The 21,891-nt window shown below is 40.0% G+C and overlaps 1 protein-coding gene across 3 annotated transcripts in view; it reads left to right on the forward strand.

Moving 5' to 3' along the window:
* Positions 1–1,926: 1,926 nt before the first annotated feature.
* The window catches only part of ankrd6b (ankyrin repeat domain 6b), a gene marked incomplete at its 5' end in the record, with an annotated part of 50,975 nt that continues 31,010 nt past the window's right edge, over positions 1,927–21,891 (forward strand). For 2 of the 3 annotated variants that reach the window (XM_084377549.1, XM_084377551.1), the window contains 2 exons: positions 1,927–2,029; positions 21,423–21,766. In XM_084377549.1, coding sequence (XP_084233675.1) covers positions 21,641–21,766 — 126 coding nt within the window. Of the gene's footprint in view, positions 2,030–21,419; positions 21,767–21,891 lie in introns of all 3 variants that reach the window. The other variant, XM_084377550.1, reaches the window with a different exon arrangement.

Consider the following 21,891-nt stretch of genomic DNA (forward strand, 5'->3'; position numbering starts at 1 on the left):
GAGTGTTATTGGCTGAGTCAACTATTCTATGTACATTTCAGAGCCCTATTCCCTGCTCTAAGGAGAGGCTAAACCTCAAGGGTTTTCATTATCTTGGATCCCATCACAGTCTAAATGCCTGAGGCTTTTCAGCACTCATGAGAATTGACTGGAAAAACTTTACTTGCACTTTTTTTGCATGAAAATGAACCAAATAGTATCAATGCATAGCTTCAGTACAACATTCAACACACAACCATTTTGTTATTGGGCTTGAAATCCAATCAAGGTTTTGTTCAACCACAGTTTCCCTTTGTGTGTTTAATCCAGAAGTACCTGGAGAAGGTCATGATGTTATTTATTCTCATTGTGCTGAACTCTTTGCAATGCAATTGTACAAACCTATGCTTTGAACTCCCTTTACTTCCTGGATGCCCATGGCCTCAGATTTGCTGCAGGTTCAAGAGGTCACCAAGCAAGTTCATTTAAAGGTGCAACATGTAAGAATTTTAATTTTAAACATTTGAAAATTAATGAAAATTCTCAACAGAGTGTGAGCAATCCAAGGATCCTGTGCTAGTGCAGTGAGCTCACAGTGCAGGCATACTCGAGTCAGTTAACAGGACCGCTAGCTACATGGCTAACTGAGCTAACTAGGTTACGGTAGTGGTGATATGCTGACCCTATATGCTTGTAGTATGTGAAGGCAACAGGTGGACAATTCTTACATAGTACATGTTACATATTGCCTTTCTTGGACATAGAATTATGTGGCCATTTAAAAACATCCAAACAAAAAAAAAATCTGTCTTTAAAAAACAGGTTGATGAGAAGCTCAGAAAATACAATTACAAAAAAAAGAAGCAACCATTTAAGGTTTAACACATGAAGATCTGTTTGCTGGTCATGATGAGTACTCCTCAGCTGGTTATACTGGAGTAGCTTTTAACAAGTCTGAGAAAATAACCCTGATGATGTCATGGGTCATCATGGGTTATCTGAGCTTTGGCAGGGAGACTAAACATTTCTAATGGAAAGTATGTGTTATGTACCGAAAGCATAGAGTTTTAGAAATATGAGTGGTGTCCACATTTTATACAACAAACTTCTTTATGTAGTGTGAACTGAAAAAGTAACTCATAAGTAGCAATTCTTGTTCTAATAAATTGGAAATGGGCAAAGGTGCACTATGTAGTTTGGGGAAAGAGATTTAAAGAGAAAGATTTTTAGAGACTGATTTTTTTCATGCTTAAACAAACTGATCTAAAAGGAAAACACAGTGTCATACTGTTTTGCTTTGTTTTATGTGGCGGACCCTGCCACCTTTCCAGCTTCAAACAGGGTTCTGGGACCTTATTTTCCTCTGACAACAGCTTGTTTATTCAGTAATGAGCAAAAAAATAATAATAATCTGAGTTTGTAGTATTACCGAATTAATAGTGTAGATATTAAAATTCTGAGTTTGAATTTCTTCTCCAAAACTACATAGTGCTCCTTTAAAATCTGCCTCTGGCAGCTTGCCTATTATCATGGAAGTGCAATATGAAATCAATGGTATATCTCTTTAAAGCCCCAATCTGAGTTGTTGTAATCACATTTGACCTACACTTCATTTGTTTACTTGTTCACTTGTACCATTTTTACGGTAGTTCACTCCATAGCACCTGTCTAATGGCTGGTTAACTAGGTCACAATGCTTGTAGACCACTGAAAATAACTAGAAGTGCATTTGAAGCAAAAGGAGGACCTCGGTGTGGCTCTGCAGCCCAGGGTCAGGCCCGGAATTCATTTCATTTGAGGAGAAAGTTGGACTGTAGCTGGAGCGAGCCTCTCCCCTCATATGTCTCCGTCCTGACAGAGTTTGTCAGCGGCTCTGTTTCACATGCAAATCAGACAGAGGGAGGAGGCGGCGGCGGCGCGGAGCGACGACAGAAGCTACCGAGTGATCTCACTGTAGTTTCCTCTGACAGCGTGCGCTTCACGGGATTGTCGGACTAGCGAACGACCTCTCTGTCCGAGTGGACACTTCGTGAGACAGTTTCTCTTCGAGGTTAGTCTCTTTATTCATTATTCATCATTCATTTTCGTGTTTTTGTCAGAAATATCACGGTTTCATGGCTGTTTTCACACTGCGCACACTGGACATGACGAGCTCCGCGCTGGGACTCTGCTGACTTGAATTACGAGCCTCCGACTTCGGAACAAATCACTGCAATATTCAGATAACGTCAGCTAGTTAGCGCCCACAGCGACTTTTATGTAACTTGTAGCTCCATGTTAGCCTGTTTTCTTACATTAAAACACTATCATAGGCTAAATGTATTTGTTATTATTGTCACGAAACCAGTGTTTCTGAAGAGCCGCTGAACTCCCCAGCTCCATTTCACGGTAGTGTAACGTTTCCTACAACATGATGATAACTTGTGAGGCTAAATTGTACCTTTATAGTGACTTTATTTAACTTTTAACGATAGGTAGCCTACTGCTTTCAAACGGTGAATTTCTTGATGATTAGAAAGCCCTAATCCCCAGTGTGTTTGGTGTACACATTATATTTCCTTCATTTAGCTGTTATGTAGTTCAGATGTAAGTTGAAATGCCTCTTAGCAAACACTACTGTCCTGCGGCTCACCACTGAATGACCCGGCCAAGATGTTCCCTTAATGTTCTCATTATAGTCACACAGTGATTACAGGATAATATTCTACAAAACCGTTAGAGGCTTTTGGTCCGGCCAATGTAAAATATGTCTGAGAAGAAGACTAAATTAAGCAATTAAAATTAATTAGAACACTGGATACAAAGTAGCCTGGGCTGTATCTGATGCAAATTAGGCTCCAGCCTCAGAAAAAAACCCAAGAGTATGTGAAAAAAAAAAGAAGGCTTAATCTTCTTTGCTGCACGGAATTTATCCTAAGGCTTAACCTAAATATTTAAATCTACAAGGGTTCAAATTGAGGCTACTTAACAGTTCAAGATATGAGCTTATTATTAAAGGCCAGTCAGTAATGTGTTATAATGATAATACCTCGGCACAATACAGCAACTTACACCAAGGAGGTGGTTGTTGTGAGCTGGTAGCATCAGGGCTGTTCACAAAGGGCTGACGTGGGCCAAAGTTGGCCTGCCAGATGTTGCTAGTGAAAACCAATTATCAAAGAATTAAAACATAAATGTAATATAAATAACAGTTTATGGTGTTAATTTTTTTGTGATTTAAAAGTGTTCTTTTAATATGTAGGATCCTTAATTATTAAAGGATATGTTCAACGTAGTTTGGCTGCTCAAGAAAGGTTTTGTTTGGCCACACTGCGAGCCATTCATTTTATAAACAGTGCTTATTAAGCCTGTTTTTGTAACAAACTGGACAAAACAGGTTAAAATAACAACAGTACTCCCTACCACAGCAAAAGACACAGCAGTGTGACATCACAGCATTGTGGTCCCGGTGTCAAAAAGCTATTGAATTCATGTGAGATTAAGTTACACTGATGATTCATCCATTTTCCTGATTCCTGGGACTAGTTTACTTTGGTTTATATTATTGAAAGTCTTTGGAGATAGAGGCTGTCCATCTGAGTACAGCGGCAACATGTTGCCTTTTTTCTAGCCAGGGTGTGCTCCATATGAAATCTATGAATGCACCCACACAGTTAGAGCATGAAGAGTCTCACTCGTCTGTCCGTCTGCTCATGTCCCCAGGGTGCTGATTAGCGCAGCACAGTGCTGACGAGGTCAGAGTTCACCAGGTGTATAATGGGCATGTAATGAGCCTTAATGGGCCACTGGGCAAGGGGGGCATTTTACAGGCTATTGAAACATGACACTGTATGAGAGCTGATTATTAGATTTGTCTGTTATTAGATTTGGTGAGATGGTGCCTATTGTGAGTGTTTGTTCTAAAGCACAAGTACAGATGCTGAGATCTGCTTATTTCCATGTTAGTCAAATGTTAGTTTTTACAGAGTTTTTTCACCACTATTATTAGATCTATGCTATTAATGTTGTGTTATGAAGAGATAATATCACTTAGGATTCACATTTACACACTACAGCTTTAAACTCAGTGTCAGGTGGCAGTTTTATAGGACAGACCCTGGGATTGGCTCACTGTTTGTCATTGCATTTCTTCCTATTGAGGCACTGAAGGTTCAAGTGAATAGCTCTGTGGCATTAGAAAAGGAGCTTTCTGTAGTCTTTTGCCTTGCAGGGGCTCTAAATCCCACTTAACCCTTTTATTGGTAGCTTGAAACAATGAACTCTACGATCATGCATAGCCCCTCACTCTTTCTCAGACACTGCATCTGCTGTCATTAAGATCTCCCAGTGCAGAGGATTAAAGACATGGGGGAAATATTGGTGTATGGTCGCTTTTTTTCAGGAGCAATGTGAAAAGAGACAAAAGGCTAGTGCAGTGGGATAGTGCCTGCTCTTTATATGTGTGTGTTCAGAGGGGAGTAGTGGGATAGGGAGTGTGGAGGGGGGTTTGCTGGATGCTCTGCCCCACAGCTGACACTCTCCAGCTGGAGATGCGGCAGCATGAGCAGCTACACCTCCTCCTCCCTGTTCTAATTTTTGGATGTCCATATAGAGTATGTGTGTTTACATTTGCAAATGTGTAGTAGGTAAATGCATTTTTCCGTATGTGGGAGACAAACAAAGATGTCAATTATGTTTGGGTGTCCTTTATTTTTTAATTGTTAATTGAAGATTCAAGATTAATTTGTCGTGATGTAACATAAGATTGTATAATGACATTTCTGTTGCAATTAGCCAAGCTACACACACACACTGGGACACGCACATACATACAGACTAATTAATAAGTAATAATCAAGTCAGACAAATAAACTATTCATTGTGGAGTGTTGAGGATTAGTTGAGGAGCCTCACAGCCTGAGAAAATGAAGCTGTTCTGCAGTCTGGTGGTATGGCAATGGATACTCCTGCATCTTTTCTCAGATGGCAGCAGGGTGGTTGGTGCAGGTGGTGTGTGAGATCACTGATGCTCTGTAGATGGTACCAGTGATGTTCTAGGTGGTTTTAACCAACCGGTGCAGAGCCTTCCTGTCCTGGGCTGTGCACGAACCATGCCAGTTTGTGATGTTTCCACTTAGGATGCTTTCTGTTGCTCCTCTGTAAAAGTTGACAATAACTTGGCTAGGGAATTTAGCCTCTTAAGTTTCCCTAAGAAGTAGAGCCTTTTCTGTGTTTCACATAAAAAGGGTGGTGTGTGATGACCATGATTGGTTCACTCTGACATTGCAGAAATGGCTATGTGTCTTTGCCTCCTTTTTTCTGAAATCAACAATCAGCTCCTTGGTTTTCCTTGATGTTGAGCAGTAGATTGTTCCCTGTGCACCACTCTGAAAGATTGTTGATTTCCTCCCGATATGAACTGTCATCATTGTTTGTAATGCGACCGATGATGGTGGTGTCATCAGCATACCATACAATAGAGTTCTCTTGATGTCTGGGATTGCAATCATAGGTAACAGGGTGAACAGGAGGGGGCTAATCTTACAGCCTTGGGGGGCTCCAGTGTTGAACACTAAAGAGGGGGATCTAGAAAAGTCAGACAATCATTTAATTCAGATGATCTAAACTGGTGACACCCAACCTAGGATCAAGACCCTCCTTAAAGGGGCAAATGCATTTTTGGACAAAAAAAAAAACACATGCAGCACAAAATTGTTACTTTTTAGGCTTTTTTATGGACATTTTAACTTTTTATAATGTAATACAGGACACTTTTACTTCTGGAGGCCTCAAAAGACCATTCAAATACAACATTGTTATTATTTTGACAATCATTCCTATCTGTAATCATATACTGATAGGAATGATTGCCAGAACTATAAAAGTAAAGCAAAATTGTAGTACACCAGAAAAATGGGGGGTGTGGTGTAGTGGTAATGCATTTGCTTGCCCACGGGTGGTGAACTCATTGTGAGACACCAGTAAAAGGGTAGAGACATCTTTTGGAGGAGCACAAGGGGCCTTTACTGCTCAGTGCTCCTGGACAATGGAGCAGGGCCCAGGAGGTGATTATAGCTACCAGACTGGCAAGGGTCTTCTTCTTTGTTGTACAGCTGCGTCCTCTAATCCTGTCATATTGCAAAACATCCCTACTCATCCAAGCGCGTCTTGTAGATTGTACTATTTCAAAAACCATGTGTGGATTGTTTGAAGTGATGCTCAGATACTTATACTGACATCTGAGCATAAAAGCCAAGACCAAAAGCAGGGAGTAACTAAAGTATATTATATTATTATGTATATACATATTATATTTGGCACATCAACTGAAAGCTTGGATTGTGGAACATGGCCGAACTGTAAGTTTTGTGTGCCACCAGGCACAAAATCTCACGTGAAAATAAAGAATGATGGGTGATCCACTCAGGCTGCAACCTGGCTCCATTTCTACTGTGGTCACGTCTCCATTAGAGACTAAATGAATGAATAAACTCTCATTTTGCCATATGTTGTTGGTAGTTGAACTTTGGAAGTGACCCAGTTGTTTTTTCCACAGCGGAGTGACAATATATAATACTACTTGGAAATGCTAGTGGATCAGAAGTTGTCTGTTTCCACTTTAAAGCAACTTAATCAATTGACCATTTGTAGAGATTTTCAAATGGATTCAGCTGCTACAAGTTGTGTAGCGGGTGGGGGTGGCTGGAGTTATTGGCAAAGTTCAATTTTTGACAGTTTCAGGAAGGCTGTACCATAGCAGAAAAGCTGATTTCCTCAAGCATGTTAAATCACAATGTTATGATGGTTGAGAGCTCAGTGGTCAGTGATTGTCAGCCATCGACAATGGGCGATGTCCAAACCTCTTCATCGGTATGTATTGTCAACAATGCTGTATGTACACTATGTACTATGGTATTTTGTTTGTGGTGCCACACAGAGCAATCAGTTCAAGTACGCAGTGCCAAATTGAGCTAGGGGTTGGACGTGTTTTGGAGCTCGACCACTCTTGCAATGGAGCACCCTTCTGACCACACTCGTCAGTGATGCTGTTGTGTGATCAGCAGACTTCCAATCAGAGAGGGCTTTATAACACTGCTTTTCAGCCTGGTGTTAAGTTACTTTATAGTTTTGAGTAATAACAAGAGATTTGTAGTTTGAAGTTTAGTTATTATAGAATTTTGCAGTGTGGCTACGAAGATAGGGCTGTCTCTTCTGTTAGGCATAGCATTTGGCATAAATAAAATCTTAAAACAGTTTTCTGCAGAAGGAGAGAAGCACAGCAAATAAATGACATGAAGAACTACCCTTGTATTGCTCACTACAAAACACAGAAACCATGGGGACTTAGCTCTGTCTGTCTTCAAGGTGGTATTGTACTGTACTTTTGATAAGATGTTCTCATTGTGCACAGTAAGTACCTAAATACAATTGTCCTTGAGACACCGCACACCATTACCCTGACCATGAGATTTGAACTGTGGTCTTAGTTCTCCTGGAAGCTTCTGCTTTGAGAAGGCCAATTTTACAGCAGTTAAATGTCATTTGATTGTAAAAAACAAAAAGTGATAAGAGAAAAGAACTAGTAAGCTACCCTTACAAAATCTGGATGTAAGTTTCATGACTATTTCTTGGATACCATGGTGCATTAAAATTCTTGTTTAGGTTTAACTGGTTAGCTAACATCTTTTTCTTTTTGTATAAAACTGCAAAAATTTGATTCTATTAACCTTTATTTTTTTCATGTCATTAAAATGCCCTTGACTTATAGTTGGATTAAGAGGCATTACATGTCGTTATTTTTCGTCTTATGTTGAGGTTGAACTCTCTACTATTTATTTATCACATCTGGCTCAGCTGTCACATGGTTGACTGAAGGTCTATTTTCAGCAGTGAGCTCAGGATTAGCTAGCCGTACATTATGTCAGCCTCTAATGTCTTTGCACAAAATGCACTAATTGCAATACAGTGATTAAACTGATAGCACATATGTAAATATTTGTCCTGCATTCTCTTGTATTTATTGCCCATTTATTCCACCATAAATGCTTCATTTAATACTGAATCTCTCTGCCCCCCCTGCTGCAGTGAGCGAGCTAGCACTGAAACAGATCTTGGGATTATTGAGCGGGTCAAAGTATTGTTTTAATCTGGTTTTGGCTCCCTGTCACTAACTGTAGCAGGAAAGACAGATGGCTGAGTTTTGAGTGATATCTGGAGGTTGAGGGAGGGGATGAGTCCCATGCACACATCATATAGTGATGTCACTGATCCCTCACATCTGCAGTTCGATGGGAAATATCTGCACTGTTAAGAGCAGTCGAGGGGAAACTGTTGTTTATATCTGTTACTGTATTGTTGGTCTCTCTGCAGTCTGATCCAGTAGTTTTGTTTTTAATGACGTAATGAGAGAAAACACCATGAATACTCCAAACCAGAATGTTACTCCACGTCAATGATGGATATGCACAAAAAACAAGTCTGATTTGTTTTATTATTTTTAGTTATTTTGCCCAGGTCCTCTATTTATCAAGCACCTTAAAATCAGTCTTGCTTTAAGTGAAGCTACGCTGAGCTTAAAAAGAACATACTGAAACACTATGTAGAAAATATGATTTGTCAGTTCTATTTATATAGACAAATAGCATGAAGAGATTGGCATCCACATGGCTTAAAAAAATGTAGTCTGTAGATTAAAACAGAGCAGTTTTGTTAAAAATTGTCTGGCTGACTGTAGTCTAATCTTCTCTTTCAAATTCACCCCTTGTATGTTTCCTACATGCAAGGAACATTTCCAGTATCCAGTTTTTGAGAAACGACCATAACAATAGGAACATATCTCCAAAATATTTATATATAAGTCCTCTATTATTTGAATTAAAAAAATGTCCTAATTAAGTTGTGATTTTCATCATGCTGGTGACAACCAGGGAGCTAGGGATACATGTTTGTGTTCAAAGAGCGATGAGTCTGTTATCTTTACAATCATTATTAAAGGTGTCATTAAAGTTAAGTTAAGTTAGTCATTAGGAGGCTCAACTGAATTCAAACACACACGCACCGACACCCACCCTTGGTGCATGCCGTTGCTCACTAGCTTACAGCTAATGTACAGAAAAGTAATCTGGCTGTTTGGGGCGAATTAACAGTACTGCCAGTAATGTGAATTAAAACGAGCAGTAAAAACTTGCATTTGGTGTGAACACACGATAAGACTGTCACTTTAACAAACTGTATATATTTGCGACTTGGGCTTCCAAAAAAGGCATTTGAAGTTTTTGTTTTTTATTGTATAAAATGGTGAATGGTAAGAATTCCCCAGAAGTCACTTGTCTTGTTAGACCAACTCAAAAATATTACATGCAAGAAGATGTAAATGACCCAAAAGCAGCAAAACCTCACACTGCCAGGGTAAATTGAAACACCTGAGCAGGCTGAACACTACTCATAGAACTAGAATTACTTTCAAGTAACTTCTATTTAGGACATTTTTGTAGAAAAAAACCCCAACATTTTGTGTTCAAAGCTCATGCAAAGCACCATGGGACTGTTTAGTAACAATTCTTTATGAGGATGTGAGTGCTCATGCAAACAGAAGGAAAAGATGACCCACATAAGAGGGAATGTACAGCAGCAGTGTTGTAGCTCAGAGCGCTGAGGTTAATTTTAGTGCATTCATGCTCTGCTTCATTTCACAAAGGTAATAAAGGCTTGGTTTTTAATGTTTCCATGCTCAGAATGGATTCACACACTGCGTGGATGTTACATTTTTATCAAACTGGATCTGTAGGCTTTGACCTCTTATGGATTTTTAATTGCTGGTTGTCTGAGAGCATTTAATGGTCATGAGGGAAATGTTTACATTTCTGTTTCTGGGAGTATTTAGTCTAAAAGCCTAATTTGGGTTGTTTTTCTGCTCCTTAAAAACTATTTCTGCATAATGTAATTGAGAGGCTCCTCCGTCACAACCTGTCAAAGTGGGAGGTAAAGTACACTAATTTCCTCACCCCCCCACTGAGCTAATCATTTGTAGACTGTAATCCAAAACCTGTTATCACAAGCCGTTGTTTTTTTTTTTTTGGAAGAAAATTTAATGGATAAATAGCAAGACTGCATTCCTCTCCTGACATGGAGGTTAAAGAATGTAGGTGCACTTTGCAAGTTATTTCTGGGGTCAGTGAATAGGTCATGTCACTTTCCTGTTCATCAGATCTAAAATCCTCACACCCAATAAAACTTGAATAAAACCTTTGCTGGTCTGTTTGAAATAGCTTCGGTTGGATATGTTGACAGGCGGGCACTAGCAGTTACATTCCTGGCATACTTTGGATGACAACTGCTGTTCAGGTTCTTAAATGATGCACAGTTGACTTCTCACGTATCAGTCATGGTGGCGGTGCTGACAGCCACCAAGTGAGACTGACTTTTAGCACTGCATTGTGAGCATATAGAAGAAAATCTATCATGTGTGTCACTGACTCAGCAGGAGTCATCGGGGAAACACTGTTTTGGAAGGTGTAATTCAGGGCTGTCATAGTGTTGTGGTAATCTGATTTAGTTGGCACACTTACTGTTGAAAATTAGTGAAACTTCATCTCACCACAGAGTCTGTCTGTGTTGCTGTTTCAGTTCATGTTACATAATTTGTCATATTGTTAACAGTAGGTTAACAGTAGTAGTAGTATTAGAGCTGTAATGGTTTGTTTTATGTCATCCAATCACTGCATGAGTGATTGTATGTATGATATCTAGATTGATGCCCGTAATACAGAACCAAACATGAGTTCTGCCTGGAAACTTCTAGTCATAAGCAGTAAGGAATATGTGCTGAGCATACAAGCTGAATGGTCAGTCAGTCACACTACGGCAAGTGCAAATGCTGTAGCTTGAAGAGCTGTCTGGGTCCTTTAAATTAGTCCTCTTGGAACAATTTGAGTTAGTGGTCAGCTATAACAGCAACTGAGACTGAGTTGTGGATAAGACAAGGACAGCATGACATCTAATTGAAACACTCATAATGCACAAATATTTTTTCTATTATTCTATTTATTTTGTATTGTCAATTTCATAGCATAAGCATTTTTAATTTTTTTTTTAGCCCTTTGTGACCTATATTGGTCATTCTGGTGTTTGAGGTCACAACTTGGCTTCTGAGAATCTTTGGTTTATTTTCGTGAAGCATTTGCTGTTTGCATGTGATCAGGAATGAATCAGGAACATCAGAGCAGGTATGTCGCTGAGGTCAAATGGGTACCTCCCATCCCAGCTGTCTGTATCAAGCTCATCACACCTCCAGCAGGCTGAACAGCAAGATTCAACATGTTAGCTGTCAGAGAAGATGCTTTGACCTAAACATGAGGAGGTTTTGTGCCTGTTTTCCTGGCAACTTAACCCCATGCAACAAGTCATTGTCTAAGATAAAGAAGAGGCTTACATGCACACTATACTGTATACACTATGTGACGTTGATATGAGCCGACATAAACAAAATAAATACCTCTTTTGATGCCAAAGCAAAAAAAGAATCAAAAAAAGTTTAGTCAAGGCATCTCTCTGTCACTACCCATTTACATTTTTTTAAAAAAGGTCTACTAGATTTTCATCAGTAATGAATAAAGCAACGCCAGATTTGAAAAGAGACACAGAAATACACAACAGCATGACTCTGGAAGAATTCCAGTGAGGTCAGACTTGAGCCACCAGGCTGTTGACCTCAGACTGACCCAGAGTTCTACCTCCAGGGAAGGGTGATAAAAAGACATGAAGGCCCTGGGTGTGGACAGGTCACCTGGTCCCCTTAATATAGAAATTCTGTAAAACACCTGCGTTCCCTTCAGGCTTTGATCTGGATTCCAATGTCAATTCATCTTGAATTTAGCTACATTACATGTATGTTACAAGTTAAAGGTTGAATATGGAGCCAAGGCAAGTAATTGTGAAAATGAATAGCCTTGACTTATAGTCAATGAGTCGGCATAATACAAAATTAAAATGGTGGCTGTTACTGATAAACATGAATCACAAACTGTTGTCTTCTATAATCCTCTTTGTTGTTTAAAAGTTAGTGATTATTGTGTCATTTTACTGTTCAAAGCACTAGGGCTGCCACGATTAGTCGACTAGTCAAGATTACGTCGACTATTAAAATCGTCGACAACTAATTTAATAGTCGACGCGTCATTTTTTTTTTTTTAAATTTGTTTTCTCTCTCTGCTGCGGCACCTTCCACTGCCGCGTCTGCCTTTCTGTCCTTGACACACATGCGCAGTCTGGTAATCTGAGTCAGCCGTGGTGTCACCTGAAGTTACACCAGACGGGCTCTCTGGTATCAGGGCTACCCGGCGGCAACGGAGCTGAAAAGTGTGGGAGCATTTTTAGAAAACAAAAGAGAAAAGTGTGCGATGCAATATCTGCAAGACAGAATTCGCCTTTCACGGCAGCACAAGTGTGATGCACGAGCTCCTGAAAAGGAAGCACGTTGTGGCTGACAACGACGATGAAGAGGGACCGTCCTCTCGTTAAGCTAACTGGCTAGTTAGCTGCTAACATTAGCGTAAACAGAGAGCTAACTTACTCATATTGATAGCTGTAAACGTTAACATTAGCGATGACGATGTGATTCATTAGCCTTAAGAACAAGAGCGTTGTGCAGTTTGGGATTATATAGAGTCAGAGTGTAGTAAAGTTGAATACAGTTCGTTGTGAGCACTGAGCACAAAATGCACTGTTGTTATATTCAGGGATGCAAACAGCGCGCCGACAAGCGCAACTCGCTTTTTTCGTGGCCAATTGGGAGACTTGTGTGAATCGTTCAGATCCGAAGACTTTTGTTTTGGGGGGTGCGTCTCAGCTCGGGTCAGTAGAATTAACAGGCTGACAGTGACAATCACGTGAAACTGAGGCGAACTCATTCATGGTTGCCTCTGATTATACTGATAATAGCCTACCTATTAGCTTCCAATGTAGACGCGCGACATGCGCGCTCACAACCCAAAGCGGCGCGTAGCCGCGTGCATTCGGTGCGACGGCGACGCCGTTTTTTCCCCCCGTGCATGTCCGTGGAGCTGTGCGCCGCGGACGTGCACGGTTCCCTACGTTGCTGTGTCAGGCAGGTGTTTCCCACGGAGCTCTGCCCCGTTTCAAAGGTGAAGGAAGCCCTAAGTGGAAAGACGTCGCCTCCGCGATGTAGAATGTGTTTTATAGAAGAGAAACACACATTTCAGGAGCTGACTTGTATCATCAGAACAGACACATGTAAACACAGAGAGCTGAAAATCACTGGACATGTCTGTTGGGATTATACAAATCAACAGTGTAAAGTGGAGCTGTCAAGATGTATGCAGTAGTTAGTTATTGCATATCCTACTGTACCCATCACTCCTGTTGTTTCTGATGTACAGGTGCATGAGAATGTCATGGGAGAGTTTATTAAGGCCTATGTCACTAATTCAATTCAACAAGTGAAACTAATACATTATATATATATATGTCGATTACACACTGAATGAAACACCCCATGTCTTTATTTATTCAGTTTATTTTAATAGTAATAATTAGGGCTAACATTCAATGAAGACCTAAAATTCAGTATCCCCAAAAATTTAAATATTGCAAAGGAACTTTTTTTCTTTCTTTTTTTTTAAAAGCATTGTTAATATAGAAATGTTGGCCTTCTGAGAACTATGTCCATCTATATTTTTTCATCCTGACCCGTTTGCATCCCTGTATATTTGAGTCAGTGAGACCAAAACCTCAATAATTCCTTAGGTCAGCTAGTGCCTTATCCGTTTACTCAGCTGTTTGCACTTTATGCTACAATTGTTTGTTGCTACAAGCATATTTCATTAAAGGTTTAATGAACTATCATCTTAGTTGTCTTAATCTTTAGTTAGCATATACCTTAAACACTTCAAGCTGAAAGCTAATGATTGTTATATAAGAGCAGCTGCATGCTGGTGCGATAAACTGTATGTTATACATTCAATTTACGTATGATCCGATTAGTCGACTAATCGAAAAAATAGTTGGTGATTAGTCGACTATCAAAATAGTCGTTTGTGGCAGCCCTACAAAGCACCAACAGAGTGGGTAGTCTGTCCATAAACAATCGAGCGTTATCTGACTGCACAGTGCACACATAAAGGTCCAGCTCAGTATGTTCGAGCTAGATAGCTGGAACATCACATCATTCAGAGCCGAGCAGCAGCTGGTTCTGTCTCTCTGTTTTGATGTGAGCAGCAAATGTAACAGTAACTCAAAAGGCAAAGCACAGCCTGAGAGCTGTCAATAGGATCAATTTAGATGATACATATCATGTATCTTAGCTTCAACTGGCAGAAATGATTTAACAGCAGTTTGCCATTGTTACCATTAGTGGTAGATATCAATTAATCTTTATTTGTATGGGGCCAATTCACAACAAATGTCATCTCATGCCCAATTGAGCAGGTCTAGCCGATACTCTTTAATTAAATTAATTTATTTACAGGGACCTACATTTACCCCAATGAGCAAGCACTTGGCGACAGTGGCAAGAAGAAACTGCCTTTTAACAGGCAGAAACCTTGAGCAGAACCTGACTCAAGGTTGGGCGGCCATCTGCCTACTGTAGATATCTTTATATCCCAATAAAGAAGCTTAAGTCATATGTCTAATATGTACAATACAAATCCTAATATCATTCTAATATTATCTTGTGGCATGCAACAAGTGTATTATCAGAGGGAGAAAAGTACTAATGGGCCAATTTGACCTCCCAGTATACAGTTACATACATATAGCTCAACTGCTATGTTACGAGCAGGGCCTAGGGGGAACCATAGGGTGCAACATGAAGGGACTCCCCTCTTCCCATCTCCCAAGCACCAACAGCAGCGAAGTGTTTTAAAGGTTTTATTTAAAAACACATTTAGACACAAAGCAGTCTGGCTGGACACAGAAAAAAGGAGGTCCATAGGATCTGGAAGGGAGCTGGACTTGCTGGAACCGTTCAGCTCCCTTAGACAACCTACACACACACGTCACCGTTCACTCAGTCAAACACACCTGCAGCCAATCACACACACACACACACACACACACACACACACACACACACACACACACACACACACAGATAACAAGACAGAGGGATTAAATCAGAGGAAATTAAGAACATATGAAAATGTTCATGCAACCTCTGGGGTAGTAACATGCTACTTTATTTTCGTCTTTTCTTGGTAGTTTCCTGTAAAATTATTTCAAAACTATATCAGGAAAATACTTTCCATGTCCCCTGTTGATGCCCCCTTTTTTCCTCGTAGAAACAACACAGATATGGAGCGGTGTGTCTGCATGAGAAGCCGGCTGTTTTTCAGGAGGGACCAAGTTAATAAGTATTCTCCTGGGCCGCCTCCCTGAGCCATGTGAAAAGCAAGGGCTTGGCATTTCTTGTTTTTGAACTGAGTCCTGAGTTCCAAAAGTTTGCACAAAAGCCCTGTTGCCTAGCTGCGTGTGAAGAGCCTCGCTGTGACTGCCGGGCCTGCTTTGTGTGCATGGGTCTCTGAGTGAACAGGATCTTCTGGAGAATCAACTGGAATGTAGTCGGGGAGAGAATTCCCCCCTTCGCTTAATCTTATTCAGTTTTCAGCTGGCAGGAGGGAGTCATTCAGATGTTACCATAGTGAATTAGCACCCCTTTCAGCTCAAGTGAATTGACCTCTGAGGTTGAGGTTTTTCATGCATTCTTTTGCATTCGTATATGTGTGGTCTGATTTAAAATTTTTGGAAATGTTTCAAGGACATTTGTTGAATACTCACCTCGGGTCATTCTTGCATTTCATCCTGCAGATTGCATGATTCTATCAGTGCACTGGCTTCCATCACATAATAGTAATTTTGGAGTGGGTTCTGATGTATTCCATTGTCTGTAAGGGCTGATACCTGTGGAATCGCTTTAGGCTCCACACCATTTTTACCTTAAGTTCATCTGGCCTTGTATTGAGTAAGATTACTGTAAAAAAAACCTCCATCCTGATACCATTGGCCAGTCAGTAAGCCAAACAATGCTACCAGTATGGGGAACTACACTGATTCTTGTTGGGATAGAGGGGTAGGGTGAAGTTTTAGGACTACATGGCCCTCCAAACAGAGGTTTTTCAGAGGCACACTTCAAGCTGAGCATTATGAGAACTCTCTGTTGTTTCAATGTTTTCCTTTTCTTAATAACAAGCAAAACAACTGTGCTGATGTCTAGGTAGTTAACTGGCTATCTAGCTAACGTTGCATTGTTATTGCTGATTTGTGTATGACAATCCTGCATTTTTGACATGTTCTAATGTTGTATTTCCCACCTACACTTGGTACCGCTCCTGTAATAACAGTGCAGACTGGCAGGGTAGGAGCACGGGTTGCTAATGATAGCCTATAAAGCACCACTAGTGGCCAATTTATCAAGCAGTGTTCTTTCTTATTTCATGACTTAATTGATAGCGTAACATTGTGAACGAAATGCGAGCGTGCATGCTTTTCTATCTTCATCAGATAAATGGCAAAAGACATTGTAGTAATACCAGTACTGCCACAGTATCACAAGATAAATTGCCACATTTGAAGACGGTCTGGTTGTGTCTTGTGTCTAAGTAAATGGCATCATTGACAACTGATGTATGAGTGTCCTTAAGAGTTGTCCATTTTCAGACTGGGAGATTTCAACTACTACCCCTTATAACTGTTCTGAGGGGCAAGGGGGAACTTGAAAATAGGGAGTAGGGGTAAAAATTGGAAATTGGATTGAGCCTTAGTCTTTTGTGTAAGCATTGAAATATAAAATTCCATAAAATCTAATTATCATCCCTGCCACGCAAAGATTTTTTATTTTACAGCTACAGGGTCGATGAAGTTAGTTTCATTTAAATGTTGTCATGTCTTCTGATTTCATTTTTTGGTAACTTTGTAATTCAGACTTGTGCACAAGAAAAGGTTGCATGTATTAAATCATCAGATGTTAAACGTTGTCCAGTGTAGAAATGAATTTGCACAAAACCATGTTTTATGGTTGAGTTGAGATTAAGGTCTAATGACTTGGAAATGATCCATTTCTTTTTCTGGATTTAGCCATGTTTGCCTGTGGCACTGTGAATCAGTCTTGTTGATGTCATCTGTACCATGTTATCTCATTCTCTGCTGTGTTTCCAGTGATGAAACACACAGTCATTAGAAGGACTGTCGTCACAGATTAGACTCGAGGGATCAGATGGGACATGCCTCTTCCTCTGCACAGTGGAGCAGTACAATCTGTATTGAGTTGGAAATGCTGTTTTCACTGTCTCTCACATCCTGTGTTCATCTCAGGTTACCAGTTTGTACCTATGTCTTTGTGATGCCCCTGTGGAAACAAATGATTACAAAGTGCGTACCTACTGCTTTATAGTGTTAGCATCATTCCAGTAAATTCTGTTAATTTTTTTCTAGTTTGTTCATAATATTAAGGTACAGCCTTTAGTTGTAGGGAGGCAATCCCTGATGCTATTGCCGGCTTCCATGAAACGTTTCCTGTACAGCAATATCATACGTCAACTGTTTCATTGTGATATCCCATAATATCATCCGTCTAAAGACATCCACGCCCCTCAGCTCTCACTATCCATTCTCACAGCCTCCGTCTGTCAAGCTGGTGACTTTTTCCCACAACAGTCTCGTGGGGAAATGGTGTTTGTTAAAGGCATCAAAAAATAGCAACAGCTTCTTCAAATTAAAAAACAGAATATAATTTTAGGACATACTGTATAGAAGTGTCCCCTGATCAGACACCCCTCTCAGTAACATTGATTGCCTGTGTCGTCCAAACCACTGTTGAAAAATAAATCCGTTGTATGATATGGTAACACTATTGTTGAGGTTGAGTTAGGTTTAGCTACAAAAACAAGTTGTTTAGGGTTTGGGGAAGATTGTGGTGTGGGTTAAAATGAATACTTAAGGTTAGGGAACCATTGTCATCACAGTTATATTCTTGTTGGGTGGGCAGTTTAAAAAATCCAAATATTAGATAAATAATATTACATTTTTTTTTAAACTATTATATTAAAGGGGAAACAGACAACTTTTTAAATCCCCAACTCCCCTTCCTAGCGTTTCCCTATGGTATTAATGTTGGTCCCGCTGTCTTAAAGACAGCAACTTGCCTAACGCTAGCAGCATGGCTACTGTCCAAAGCAAAAAACATCCACAAGAATCCCAATTTGACCTAGAAACCCCAATCTCAGTGCTATGAAAAGGCAGAGTGAAACAACCGGTTTCATTAAAACGTAGGCAGGTTTTGTTACTTACTGATCTAGTAGAAAGAATGCCAGTTTTGAACCGTCTCAAGTTCCAGTGGTAAGGGGAAACATATCTGCGAGCAAACAGACTTTGACACAACACCAGAGCGCTCTCCATCGTGACAATGCCCGTCAATTCACTCTGGTTTTACCTCCGTTTCTGTCACTCTCCCTCTTTACCTTTTTGCCTCGTCCCTTTTTCCCCTTTTTTTTTTTTTTTTTTTTTTTTCTCGTCCTTTTTCTTTTGCAGTGGAGAGTTTCCACAGTTATTCCAGTTGTTTCACCGTTACCTGGGATCAGCAACTGGGAAAACAATGCCTTTTCTTGTTTTGGTGGCTTAATGGCAGATGTGCTCCCTTGTGCTGTAATTCAACCTTTTTTTTTTTTTTTTGTTCTTCTTTTTTCCCCCGGAAAAATCAAGTAGACCAAATAGCATAATGAAAAATAGACTTATATGGAAGCAGTCCATACATAGATAGCGTTATTTTTCAGCAGCCATTACACTGCGCAATCAGTATCTACTTCAGAATGATAGGTTAAAGCAAAAGAGTTGTCTATTGCCAGTTTAATAATTATATCTAGTATATCTTATTTTAAAAAAATCACCCCTGTCTAGACAAATGGGGTGAACCACACAGGTTAATGTTTTCAGGGTTGGATTAATGATACCTAGAATTAATAACAATGTCTATGTGATTGGTATTGGGATTTCTGAGTGGCTGCAGAGACCCTGCAGAGAAGGCACAAATGACCAGGGTGGAAAATGTGACAGAATCTACACTAACATCGACTTTTTGCAAATTTTGGAAACTTTTACTTGTCAAACACAGAACTTGCATCACAATAATTGCATCATTATTAAGTGCTTATTTGCACCACAATAATTTCGGGAGCTGAGAAATTGCTATTATTAATAGTTGCAGCTGTGCCGCTATGAGAACTCAAAATGTCTGCTGTGACAAACATCTCTGAACCAGATTCATTTGGACACAATAAAAAACAAGAGATGACAGATCAGAAAGAAACTGATATTTCTCATCAGAAAAAAAAAAACTTGACTTGACTAATGAGAAACATGGATGAAAATAAACACGCAGCTCATGTTCTTGATCGTTAAGTTCAACTACGCTCCTCCTTTTGTTACCAGTTTTGTTATGAATGAAAATGTAAGCAATTTTGGCATTGGGAGTTGGCCATTAGTTTTTGTCAGCTTCCAAAGAAAAAACATTTGTGAACAACTGGTTAAGAGACAGTCATGCAGCCCAACTGAGGTTCACAGAGGAAATCAGAGGCACCTGCAGGGATCTCTTCAATAATCTGACCCTGGCATCATACACCAACATTAATGCAGTTAATTAATTGCAACAATTGGATGAACACAAAATTTTCAGAACTTTGACTGACTGTGGAAGAGAGAAGATGCCTGCTGTGGCTGTGATGAAAGGCCTTATGGCAGTGAAACTCTGCAGCCACTTGTTTCTTCTCCCTCCTGCTAAACCTTAAAATTCATTTATACAAAATGTTGTTTTACCACATTGAATTTCAGTGAATGTTATTTACATTTCTATTACACTACAAAAATAAAACAATATCAAAGGAAATGTCTAAAAAGTGATTTTAAAATCAGTAAGAAAATAAGGCCCATTATAAAAGATAGCATATACTAAATTCCTAATTCCATTGGCTGTGATACAGTGTGTTTACAAAATTTAACATGAAAAAGTCTAAGGGAGTTTCTGCTTTTCTTCTAGGAGCTGTATTAAAAATACTTGATGAAACGTGTTGAAGTCTTATCCACAGACCTTTTGATGTGTGGCTGCGGGACAGATTGGTTGTTTTGTTGTGTATTCAGCTCCTCAAAGAACAGAGACACTGTGTGGAAAGCTCAGCCTCAAACTCAATAATCTTTAAGTTACTCCCTTTGTGTGTACTCTAGTCTGCAGTAGTGTGTGGTGTTTGCTTGCGTAAAACTTAGTGTGCATGGATTATCCTGTCTACACTTCCAGTTTAACAGCCAATAAACACCTCATAGATTATAAAATATAATTTCCTACCAAAATACCAAGTTTATAAAAGGATAAAAAACATTGCTCATGCCCATGTAATTGGGAGTTCTTACAGCACAGATAACATGTAATAGAGGCTGTTCAGTCGCTATTTAGTCTCAAGTCAGGACATGCTTGGAGCGTCTGTATTCACTCAAATTATAACCTCATTTCATTTTATGCCTCTGGATTGATAACTGGCAATAAAAATAATTCCACATAAAAGAAGCCAGACCGAAAATATTTATGATACTCACTTAACAGACGTTTTCATCTGCTTGTTGTAACTGTCATCATTAATTTATTGAGACTTAATCAGAGACAGTGGAAATGGAAAAAGTGCCAGCTTATTTCATCTCTAGATCAGAATATTGTAGAAAGACTTTGAGATAGAATAGTCTCACAGAAACTTAAAATCTACATTGAGGAAAAGAAAAAGCTGATTTTTTTCCCCTTGACAGCCAAGATGTTTTAACACATTTTCACAACCCTGGCTCAGTGCCATTCTCTGAAGGGTAGAGATAATGTCAGCAGTTATCTACAGTACATTGAAGCACACTGGGAGATAACAGGATCTGTTTGGGAGACTCATGAAATGACTGATTAGGCAAGAATGTGTTTCAGTGAGCTTGTAGAGTCTGAGATGTCTTGATGTCTGTCTGTCAGTGTTTTTTTAATTATGATGAGAAATCAGACAAGACTCTTGAACACAGCAGCCTATTTACTTTTAGTCACTCTACCTTCCCTGTGGTTAGACCAAAACCACAGAAGTGTGTCCCAGAGGAACTCCTCAAACCAAAGAGGTGTGTCTGTGCTGTTTGAGGTGGTAATGACTGTTTTTGTGATTTATTTTTTTTGTCTTATTGTGAGCGAAGGGCTTGCTTTACAGTACAGCAGGCACTCAAAGGCACCAAAGTTGACCCCTCTTTTTGGCTCTCCGTGCGGATTATTTCAGTACAGCTCACATGATCCCACGAGGACTGTACATGAATTTAACAACCTGGACAGTAGAGATGTCAGTCCACTCTACTCATTCCTCCCTGTTTTCCTGTTTGCCAGCCTACAATGAGGGGAGCACATGCAGGCTTGTTTTCACTCAATGTGTTTCCTGTTCTCTTCCCAGCAGCTGAGAGAATGAAGGGGAGGAATCCTGCTAGTTTGTGGAGTTTGTAGCAACAGAAGAAACGGCCACACTGGCAGCCTTTCCAGCTCCTGTTTCACACCCCTCTCTGCTGCCGAGCTCACCATGAGTTAGAAGGCATCTGAGATCATTGCCACAGCTGCCTTCCCCACTATCTGGAGCGCCGTGTCTGACCGTGACAGCAGCATCATTAGCCCTGCTTCATGAGCCAGCAGGATGCGGCTGAGGTCCTCGCACTCTCCGAGCGCCTCCTCATAGCTTCACACAAGGGACAAGCTGACAATGTGGTCCAGCTTATCAACAAGGGCGCAAAAGTAGCTGTCACCAAGGTGAGTGAATGGTCCTGAGTGTGATAATCAGATGATGCTGGTGGATAGTTCTGTAAATTTGTTTTGTTTGTAATTTAACCCCCTTAGCAATGGGGCCCAAGAATGGCAGTGCCCGTCAGTTGAAC

This window comes from Pagrus pagrus (genome assembly GCF_965226575.1).
Source record: "Pagrus pagrus genome assembly, chromosome: 16".
Taxonomy (NCBI): domain Eukaryota; kingdom Metazoa; phylum Chordata; class Actinopteri; order Spariformes; family Sparidae; genus Pagrus; species Pagrus pagrus.